A 10,703-nucleotide genomic window follows, 5' to 3' on the forward strand; every position below is an offset into this window, starting at 1 on the left:
TGACTGCCCAGCCCAGGCCACCCCCCCGCCCCATCCCACAGGCTGCCTGGACTTACAGCACCAAGTTCGCTCCGGGAGACCTCGGGTGGCCTAAGAACTGGGCAGGTCCGTATTCGCTAGCCCTATGCCCTTCCTTCCTCTTTTACTGAAAGACAGGCTGTGGAGTTCCTTCTCCCGCAGCCTGGAGAAGTCCTCAGGAGCTGAGCTGTTTGTGAGTGCTCTGTACATACTGCTAAAGTGTTTCTATTGGTTTGCATAGTATTTATTGTTTTCATATACACAAGGCTTGATTACTGTACAGTTTACACTTTGAACACAGACTAGGATATAAGTGCTTGAAGGTATAGAAAACCTCTTCTCTATTGAACATGCTGGTGCAATCCTGGGACAGCCATCGGCCCTCCCCCAGCTGAGAGCAAAGACCCTTCGGGATGGGGCGCTGGCTCCCTTGGAGCCCTGCAGCTAAGCCTGGGGGGTCCTCGCCTCAGATTCTTAAGTCCCTGACACAAGGAACCCCCGAATGCATTCTGAAGGTAATGATTTTCCATTGGAAGATGATTAATACTGGCGAGGAGAGAGAGAGAGAGAGAGACAACATAAAAAAAATTCCAGTTTATCCACAGGAGAGTCTATACAGCCTCGGACATCACAGTAAAATCTGTGTGTATACTGAGCAGAGGGGAGAGGTGTACATGTGCGGGCGTGTATGTGTTTCCTGATGCCGTGTAGCACATTCTGGAAGGTTCTGGAAGGTTCGGTCCACGGGCAAGGATGGTCACACATGGAGCATGGAGGTGTGTGGGTGCGGAAGGCTGGCAGATGAGGGCAAGGGATTAATGGTGTGGAACTGATTTCATGTCTAGTTTTCTTTTTTTTCCCTTTTCAGGAAGCTCATTTTTTCCCCCCCTTTCCAGGAAGCTCACATGGATTTCCTACAGAATGAGGTTGGGGGAAAAAAAAAAAAGTACCCTGTAACAAGCCAAAATTGAAATGATTTAAAAAATATCTCATCCCAGCCACAAAAGAGCCCTTGTGTTGCTGTTGCCTTGGCGCTCTCCTGCGCGCGTTTTGCGTCCCTCTCTCTCTCTGCACACCCCCTCTGGCTGCTTCCGTCCACATTCCCCACAGAGATCCACCGTGGCTAGAGGCAGGATTGAAGACTGTAGGTCATGCGTCTACAGTCATTCATGCGAATAGGTGACTAAAGGAAGTCCCTTACAGAGGTCATGCCGTCAGCCTCCAGGGACGCGTGCGCGGGGCCTCCGGGCCAGCTCTCCTCCTGGGTGTGTGGCAGAGTATGTGAAGTTCAAGGGTTGGGTGTCGAGGTGTGATCCTGGGGGACACACAGAGAGAAGGAGTCACTTAGAAGAGGTGCAACCCCAGCAAAAAAAAAAAAAAAAACCGCCATCCTGAGCTTTTGTGCTGGTGGCCCCCAGGCAGGAGTGAATCAGAAAAAGCAGCCTCCCCAAGCAAGGCAGGAGCTGCAAGGTGCTGAACCCCGCGAGGACCTTCCTGAAACCCCAACAGGCCGACTCCCGGACCCAGAGGCTGCCACTAGCTCCATGCCCTCGGATGAGTTCCCTGGACGGCATGGTCACCTGGGAGAGGCCCCCCGTGTACCCAGCCCCCAGGAGAGGGGCCGGGCTAGGTGGCACCGCCCCGGCTTGTTCAGTTCAGTCCAGCCAACAGGCACAGGTGTCTCCTGTGTGCCAGCCTGCACGGAGTGGGCATGGCCTTGGGAGCTCATGGCCTCAAGGGACCTCAGTGCCACTTCGGTTCTGTCCATGACTCTTACTATCAGCAGCCTCTGGCTCCTCTCCCCGTGTCTTGTAGATGGACAGCCTCGACTGGGGCCAAGAGGTCTTTGAAAACCAGAGGCTTTCTCCCCAGGAGACGAGGTGTATCAGGCTGGAAGACGGCAGCTGTGCCAGCCGAGTGAAGTTGAACTCTGCAGCCTACAAGTCACAGCCACATGGCATGCCTGCCACCCCATGGGGCCACGTCTTCCAGCCTGGGGGGGTGGGTAAAACTCCAAGTTTGCAAGATCGGCCACCTGGGGTTCTATCTGTAGGAATTTAACATGAAGAAGAGCTGACAGCCTCCTAAGCGGGGCCAGAAGTGATACAGAAAGGCAGAAACTCATCTGAGGCACAGCTGTCTCCAGGCAGGGAGCTCGTCGTGGGTCCTACAGGAGCCAGGGTTGGGGAGGAGGCTGGAGGTGACCAAGGGGAACTCAGCCCCGAGTGGCTACCCAGGGATGGAGAGCAGGCTTAAGCTCCTTGCCAGACCGAAAAGCCAGGCCTGCTGCTGCTATGGCGTGAGCAAGCTGTCGCCCTGGAAGGGACCCCTCCACCACGGCCCGTGTCCCTGTTAGTGAAGCCACCTCCTCGGAGTCCAAAACCCCATGCCCACTGCTGCCTGCCTTTGACCTCGGCTCCTCCATCAAGGACGCCATCCACCCTCCTCTCGGCTGAAGTTCGGCCCCTTGCCCTCCAGCCCTCTCCTCCAGGAAGCCCTCCCAAAAGCTCTAGCTCCCCTTCTCTCTCCCGTCTCGTGTCACTGCCTGGCATGTAACGAACAGTCAGGTTAAGAGCATGAACTCTGAAGCCAGGCTGCCTGCACTCAGCTCCTGTCTCTGCCGGTTTCCTGCTGCGTGGTCTCAGTCAAGTTACTTATGCTGTCGGGGACTCGGTTTCCCTTGCTGTAAAATGAGGCCACGAGGAGGATGCAGCTCGTTTGACTCTTGTGATGCTGGACAGCTAACCATCTAGGAAGCGCTCAGGACACTGAACGGTACTGGATGCCGCCATGGTCAGGATCCGGAAACGCTCCATCCTGTCTGTCCTGTCTCTCGTCTGCTGACCTCCCTGGCTGGAGTATCAACACTCTGAGGGCAGTAGCCAGCCTTTACTCTTCCTGTGGGGGGCACTTCCCAGGTGGTGCCAGTGGTAAAGAACCCGCCTCCCAATGCAGGAGATGTAAGAGACTTGGGTTCGATCCCTGGGTCAGGGAGACCCCCTGGAGGAGGGCATGGAAACCCACTCCAGTGTTCATGCCTGGAGAATCCCATGGACAGAGGAGCCTGGCAGGCTACAGTCCGTGGGATTGCAAAGAGTCAGACACGACTGAGGCGACTGAGTGTGCACGTACATACCCTTCCCATGGGCTTCAGAGTGCCTACCCTAGTGCTGTGCCCATAAGAGCCCTTACAGAGTCCTGAGCCTGGGGAAGACAAGCTGGGATCTTCCTCCCGCTCTTCGGCCCTGACACAGAGCAGAGGAGAAGGTTCAACGCGGAGAGGGATGATTCTGGGGTAATCGCTCTTCCTGTCTCTGGGTGAGCTTAGCTCCAGGAGGCATTGGGACCAGCCGGCAGTGGCAGGGGTGGCCAGGGAGTGTGGACCTCCGGTTGCCACTGCCCTGGGTGCCCCTCCAGAAAGGTCTCCCCCAAAACGCTAAGACAACAGCCTCCTGCAGCTCCCAGTGGCTGGGCAGGGCAGGCGTTCCCTCATGTCATTTCTCTCTGTATGCCACTGGCCCCCACCCCTGCCAGCGTCTGGGGGTATCTCCTCTCTCCTGCAGCCCCAGGCTCCATACCTGCGGAGGCTGGGGGTGAGAGTGGACTGTCACTTAAAAGAGGAAAGTAAGCAAAATATGACCTCAGCCCTCCTTGTCTCCTCCTACGGAGACTGTGCTGTGCTAAGATGCTTTAGTCGTGTCCGACTCTTTGCGACCCCATGGACTATAGCCCGCCAGGCTCCTCTGTCCATGGGATTCTCCAGGCAAGAATACCGGAGTGGGTGGCCATTCCTTTATCCAGGGGATCTTCCCAACCCAGTGATCGAACCCGAGTCTCTTAGGTCTCCTGCACCAGCAGGTGGGTTCTTTATAGGTTAACTTTCACTTATTAAAATACCCTGGGCTTCCCTGGTGGCTCAGACAGTAAAGAATCTGCCTGCAATACAGGAGCCCTGGGTTCGATCCCATGGTCGAGAAGATCCCTTAGAGAAGGAAATGGCAACTCACTCTAGTATTCTTGCCTGGGAAATCCCATGGACAGAGGGGCGTGGTGCAAGGTAGCAAAGAGTCAGACACAACTGAAGCGGCTAACTGTTACTTATTTACTATTAAAATACTCTCTTTCCTCAGAGCTAACACAAGGCTTTGCAACCACAGTGTCTGAATGGAAAGTGTCTCTTGAAAAAGGAAACAAAAAAAGCAACAGCTATCCCATGCGTGGCACTGCCCAGCACCCGGCTGGGCACCTCTAACCTAGAGGGCGCAGGCTGCCTGCTCCCTGCTGTGCCCTGGCAGCGCTGACACCCTGATGCTTGGACCTAGAGCAAAACCCAGCAGCTGCTTCTGCCTGCTGCACACTGACCAGGCTTGACTCGCAGCAATCATTTAGATGCTTCAATGCGACTAGAAGGCTTCCTCCTCCACCTGCCAGAACTCATGCGAAATCCTTCCCAAGGGCAGGCGGGATAGGTGCAGACTTGAAGTGGGCACCGGGGGTTGGGGTGTTCTGCCCTCTGAGCTGTTCCCCTGCTTTGAACCAACTGTTACCATCTCATCTCAGCTCATTTTTAGGCATCAAGTCTACAACTGTGCCGCAGGACCTCTAGGCAATTTGGGAAGAAAAACCAGAATGGGTCCTACTAATCCACTCTTCAGTCTGAGTCAAAATCCCTGGAGCTTGCCCCAGTCCTGAGCTCTAGGACTGGCTCAGTAGTGCTGGGCAGGGCCGGGAGTCTGCACTGTCACCAGGCGCCCGGATGAGGGCGACACAGGGGTGTGGGTGGCACTTTGAGAATCAGTGGACTGGGACTGGACAATTTAGAAAACCCTTTCCCGATCGTAAACCCACAGGTCACCATAACCACCCTACAAGGGGAAGATGCTGGGGCATCTGAGGCTTGGAGAGGTCAGCTGACCTGCCTGGGTCACACTGCACATAAGACCTGCAGTTGGTTGAGTGCCAGCATACACCCTGTATTCTCCTTACTCCTCACAGTTGCCCTCATGGTTACCATGGTTATTTTTAAGCCTAGAAGGAAATGGCAACCCACTCCAGTATTCTTGCCTGGGAAATCCCATGGACAGAGAAGCCTGCTGGGCTATATAGTCCATGGGGTTGTAAAGAGTCGGACGCAACTTAGTGGCTAAACAACAACAGCACCAGAGTGACACGCATTCAGAGGGAGTAATTTCATCCTTCCCGTGGGAGACGGAAGCTTGAGGAGCAGGAGGAGCCAGACCTGGACCCTGGATCCCTGCCCAGCTTCCACTCTCTCTCAGTCAGTTCTCATTGTCTGCAGGGGGCATGTTCTCTCAAGTCGCCAGGACCCCTGAATTAGCCAGGCCTGGACCACTGCTCCCCAGCAAAGTGCTGCTCAGGGTTCCTGCCAGCCTCTGGTCATGACATGTTTTTCAACCTATGAACACACAAGCCTGTGTATTTCTGATCAAAGACAACATATTTAATGTACCACTGACCCTTGAACAATATGGGTTTGAACTGCATGGACCCACTTGTACATTGGCTTTCTTTTTCAATAAATATAGTACTTGCATTTTCATTTCACAAGATCTTTAAATGAACAAGTTCATATTGGATTACAGATCACAGCACGCAGAGTTGAAAGAACCAGGGTTTGAGCCCAGGATTCTATCCAGACTGTTCCAGCTTCCTGCCCTGGGGGTGAGTCATTCATCAAAGCCTTTGTTTTTTCAGGCAGACAGAGCAGTGCTGAGATTTTCAACTGCCTGGAGGGTCAGTGCCCTCTAAGTCCCAAGTTGTTCAAGGGTCAACTGGATATTGTTGCATTATTAATACTGAACTCGTGTCCTGCAGAGCTTTAACTCATGACTGAATGAAGCTCATCTAACACACGGATTTCCTCCACTCGGCCCATCACAGCCCTGCTGCTCTTAGCGACACTAGACAGGCAGGACCGTTTATAACAGTGAAATCACCCACCAACAGCACAAAGATGAAAAAAAAATTTAAAAAGGTGACACAAAATAGACACCAAAAGGATACTGGATCTGAGTGTGATCTGAAAGAGGGACAGAGAGACGGTCACCTTGTTTGACCTCCGCTGGCAACAGGCCCGCAGGGGACTCAGTGCTTCACCCCCCTGCACATCCCTGAAAGGCCCCGGGAGGGAAGCGCTGGGCATGCTGGGTTTGGGGGTTACAATGAACTGTAGCTAGTAGGCAACTGTGCAAGTTAGCAATTATTTGGAATCCGTGAACCCCGGGGGCCTGTGCAAGCTTGCAAGTGGCAGGTAGCAAAGCATGAAGGACTTAGAGCCCTCACCCCCTTCCCCATCTTGTCTGCAGTCTGTCTTGCTCAGGGGGTAGAGCATTGCAGGCTGTCCCCTGGGTTCTTGGGACCAGACAGGAGCCTCCTCCACGCTGGCCCCGGCACTGCACACTTTCCTGGCCTCTTCCTGGCAGAAGCCTCAGACCTTGGCAGTAGCCTGGCTGCTCCGCACCCCGCCACCCACGCCCGATGGTCTTGGACCTGCATCTCCTGTGTGTGTGTGTGTGTGTGTGTGTGTGTGTGTGTGGCGGGGTTCAGCCACTTTGCAGATCTACAGAAAAAAATTTCCAAAATGTCTAGGTTCCGTCCTTCCCCTCGCCTGCGGTCTGGGCCACCTGTCTCCTGTTCAGGAACATCAGTAGAACCCGAGCCAAACGTTGCTGCCCTACGCAAAATAAGGCCCAGAGTGTCCTCTGCCTTCCGCTCTGCTTTCTCAAAGTATTTGGACCTCTAGATTATTTCTAGAACTGACCACAGCTGATGCTCTAAACCAGCAGCCCGCTGGGACCCTGGCAGTGTAGGGGTTAACGCGGTGACCTCCTTAAGCTGCTGAGAAGTCAGGTCTAATTTTATCCTATGACTGGATGGGCCAGACTCCCCGCCCCTGCTCCCCAAGTGCTGAGGGAAGCCCAGAGTCAGCACTTCTGGGGGCTCGGGAGACAGCAGCCCTGCGTTTTTTTTTTTGCCGAGTGCAGAAAGCGAGCCTGCTGGCCGCGGGCCCAGAGCCAGGCCCTGGGGGTGTAAGTGACAACAACCCTGTGCGCGCGGGCGCCGGGGCCACGTGCTTCCTGCTTCCGGCCGACTCCCACCCCGACGCGCCCGGTACTGAGCTGACCCGAGCTGGGCACAGCGAAGGGCCTCGGGGCAGCTCAGTACAGGACCCGTCAGGGAGGACGCAGGTCCAAGCTGGCCTTGAAGCCCCCGGCCCAGCACTGCTCAGCCCACTGGAGAGCCTTCGCCTCGTCCTCACGGCCTCCTTTCCTCCCGCACTTCACATCATGCCCAGGCACCGCCCGCCCCCAGCCTCTGTCACCCCTACAGCCTCCTGTTGTTAACTTTGCCTCTTCCTAGAAAGCCAGGGAGTCACATACTTCAGGAAACACCAAGGAGGATGGAAGCCTTGGATTCCGGGTTCAAGGCACAGCTGGGTTCCAGGCCTCGCCCTGATCTTCCTGGGCACGTGCACGAAACCTCACAGCTAGCGGACCCCACTGCGCCCTCCGAGGCCCTGCCCCCCGCCCACCCCAGGCTCCCTTGATGGGCTGGGCTTCCAGGATAACAATCCTACGGAGATGCCCCCAGTGCTCCTCACTCAGGGAAGCTCGTGTCCTGTGTCTGTTTTTGCACTCCCGAGGAACCGGTCAGCAGAGGCTGTGACAGTTCTCTCAAGGAGGAAACGGCTCAGAGGGCACCGTTAGTAAGCGGGAGTCTGAGCTTGGAGACCACAGCGATGCCTGGTCCTCCCACTTCATGCTGGGAGAGGCGGGAGTTGTCCGCAGGATAGGGATGCGAAATGAGCGGCCGTGGCGGAGGTTGGGGGTGGGGGCGGCGGGATACCGGGCCATGCAGACAAGACTAATGTCCGTGTTACCTCCAAAGAGGCCATTCCACAAGAGGGGCTGGAGATCACTGCTTCCCCCTTTTGAGGCTGGCCCGCTTCACTATCTGAGCCCCCTTCCTGCCCTCTATCAGGTCCGGCTGCAGGCCACTTCCTCTCAGCTCCACCTGGAGACAGCAGTTCAGACAGAAGGCAGGACAGATCACACAGAGAGATGGCAGGAAGGCCAGAGAGGACAGGCACCCTACGGAGGCGGCGGGAGCGGGGCCACCAGCGCCAGGAGGCTCGAGGAGGAGCCGGCAGACAGGTGAGAGGAGAGCCCCAGGCGGGCTGGCGCAGGGGGCAGCGGAGGTCACGGGCCGGGCCCTCTGAAGGGTGAGGGCCTGGGAGGCCGCGGGCCCAGCAGTACCTTGGCGTGAGTCATAAAGGAATCAATGTCCGCCTCCATCTCACTAGGGTCCTCTGGGGGCCCCTTGGAAATCACCTCCTCAAGCTCCTGGGTGTCATCGGCTCCGGACGGGTCTATCTGGCGAACGACTTTGCGAACGATCTGGAAAAGTGAGAGGGAGGGTAGGAGGGGGCTTGGGGAAGCCGTCGAGGAAGAGCTTGAAAGGGGGCAGGTCCCAGAGGGTGGTGCAGTGGGTGCGGGCTGTGGCCCCAGGTGCCCTTCCCTGTGGTCAAGGTCAGGGGCGGCCTCTGATCCCCATGGTTGGATGGGGAGCCCGCACTGGGCAGTCTCAGAAGGCCTGGAATTTGTGGGGGTCTCAGCGGGGCTCAGGGACAAGTGGGTCTGACGCTGTGACTTCCATCTCTAGCCCATGGGGTCCATTCTGCCTGCAGGTGTGTGACGGACGTTTACACTGTCTTCCCGGCACAACGGTGAGCCCCTGACGGGGAGGGCGTGTCTGTCCCTTCGACTGTCTGTTCCCTAGTCACACATCTGAACATGCCAATGACTGTCTGCTCTGCACTGACCGTGTGCAAGGAGTGGGAAGGTGAGAACATGCACAAGCGTGAAGCTTCTCATGTGAAAGGAAAGACCGGGCCCTGCTCCAAGCGAGCGTGTGCACTGGAGCCACACCGCTCAGCCTCAGCCAGCACAGCCCTTGTCCGGCAGAATCACGGCTCCTGGTGTAAACTTGCGGCCAACCCCATGCGTTCTCACATCCTCTTTATCTCAGGAAGCCCCATGGGGACCCCCACACTGCTGTGACACAGCTGTTTTCAGGGCCAGGTGTCACAGGACTAGGTTTGGGCTGTATCCACAGGGCCCCGTCCTTCTGGAACACAGCCGCCCCAGCTGAGCTCAGGCTGTATCAGGCAAAGTAAGGACCGCCACGTCTGGAACTGCAGCAGGTACCCGAACCGTCCCATCTGAGCCGGGCTTACCCTGCTGTTAGGGTAGTAAGAAGCTGAGGGTGAGCTCAAAGCCCTCTGCCCAGCTCAGGGGGGACTCTGCACCCACCTTCTTGGTGATGACGTTGCCCTGCTCATCTGTGAAATGCTCCTCTGTCACCTGCTCCCCTGGAATATTCTGAAGCTCATTCCCCTGGAATCAGAGGAAGGTAGAAAACTTGAGATGGATAAGGGGGGATGAGATGGAAAGAAAGGGGAAGTGAAAGTCGCTCTGTCGCATCCAAGTCTTTGCGGCCCCGTAGACTGTTCAGTCCATGGAGTTCTCCAGGCCATACTGGAGTGGGTAGCCGTTCCCTTCTCCAGGGGATCTTCCCAACCCAGGGATCGAACCTGGGTCTCCCGCATTGCGGGCAGAGTCTTTACCAGCTGAGCCACACAAGAGAAGCCCAAGAATGCTGGAGTGGGTAGCCTATCCCTTCTCCAGCGGATCTTCCCGACCCAGGAATTGAACCTGGGTCTCCCGCATTGTAGGCGGATTCTTTACCCACTGAGCCATCAGGGAAGCCCAATAAGGAAATAAGTTAGCAGTAGCAGCAGCAGCCAGAGTCTGATGAGACCCCACCCTGGCAGGAAACCGCAACTCAGCAAGAAGTGAGTTGGACTGACTTCCAGTGGCTGCTCCAAGTTGAGGCCGGGGGTGGGGGGGCGGGCACCCCTGGGGACCCTGGGCCTGAGGTCGGGAGGGGAGCCCAGGCTCACGGGAGCGCTGAGTGACGGATCCCTGCCATCATGCCCCGGAATGGGGAAAACAGGGGCAGCGATGATGCAGGTTGACGGAGGAGCTCCCGGGAGAGGGAGGGAGAGCCTGGCGTCTACTCCTACGGCACTTTAAGGGGAAGAACACCCCAGCCACAGACGCTCGCACCCCGAGGTGGGGTCTTTCTGCCTCCCTGAGCTGGTTGTGGACAGAAGCAGAAGGAGGGCCAGCCTCCTGAGTCCCAGAGCGGATCCTTCTCAGCCATCGTGAGGGACGAGAGGTGGGGAGGGCGGGAAAGTGCCGCCCAGCTCCGGCCTGCACATCCCCAGAGCCTCCCAGCCAGGCCGCCCAACCTCTCTTCCTGCGGGGCAACCGGACTGGTGCTCCCCGCGCCCCCCCTACCCCAGGTTACCTTCAGGAGGACCCGGCGCCGGACCACCCTGGTGGAGATGGTCTCCTCATCATCACTCAGCCCCTCACTCTCCCCCAGCTCCTTGTCCAGCTCCTGGTGGACGTGCTTGAGCATGAAGCCCAGGGAGCCCCGGACGATGTGCGCCACGTTCTGGCAGCTGACCAGGAAGAAGCCCAGCAGCACCAGGGTGACCAGGAGCTGGGTGACGAAGGTCCACATCCTTGACTGCTCACCAGCCCAGGCCTCCAGGGCCTGCGGAGCCAGGGCGGCGGGGCCAGCCGCTCATTCTCCCC

At 57.0% G+C, this 10,703-nt stretch overlaps 1 protein-coding gene across 3 annotated transcripts; it reads right to left on the reverse strand.

Annotated features, from left to right (window-relative positions):
• Nucleotides 1–240: 240 nt before the first annotated feature.
• On the reverse strand, nucleotides 241–10,703 carry LOC104993220 (ankyrin-1-like). Of its 3 annotated transcripts, none has more exons than XM_010846373.1 (5): nucleotides 10,411–10,703; nucleotides 9,351–9,434; nucleotides 8,370–8,435; nucleotides 7,919–8,052; nucleotides 241–1,333 (listed from the first exon to the last, which is right to left on the reverse strand). In XM_010846373.1, exons 1-4 carry the CDS (start codon nucleotides 10,627–10,629, stop codon nucleotides 7,954–7,956), a joined length of 468 nt encoding a protein of 155 aa, XP_010844675.1. In that variant the 5' UTR covers nucleotides 10,630–10,703; the 3' UTR covers nucleotides 241–1,333; nucleotides 7,919–7,953. The 3 variants fall into 3 exon arrangements, with proteins under 3 accessions (XP_010844675.1, XP_010844673.1, XP_010844674.1); XM_010846371.1 differs by having other exon boundaries at nucleotides 8,295–8,435; XM_010846372.1 differs by lacking the exon at nucleotides 7,919–8,052 and having other exon boundaries at nucleotides 8,295–8,435; nucleotides 10,411–10,697.

Source organism: Bison bison, unplaced genomic scaffold (assembly GCF_000754665.1).
Source record: "Bison bison bison isolate TAMUID 2011002044 unplaced genomic scaffold, Bison_UMD1.0 scf7180017864236, whole genome shotgun sequence".
NCBI classification, from domain to species: domain Eukaryota; kingdom Metazoa; phylum Chordata; class Mammalia; order Artiodactyla; family Bovidae; genus Bison; species Bison bison.

Bases quoted from the DNA above. Each gene is read 5' to 3' on its own strand.
- LOC104993220 (XM_010846371.1), bottom strand. From the start codon at position 10,629: ATGTGGACCTTCGTCACCCAGCTCCTGGTCACCCTGGTGCTGCTGGGC. The intron at 8,436-9,350 runs GTGGGTGCAGAG...TCACTTTTCCAG, and splicing joins GCAACGTCATCACCAAGAAG to ATCGTTCGCAAAGTCGTTCG. The intron at 8,053-8,294 runs GTACTGCTGGGC...TGCTGTCTCCAG, and splicing joins CCTTTATGACTCACGCCAAG to GTGGAGCTGAGAGGAAGTGG.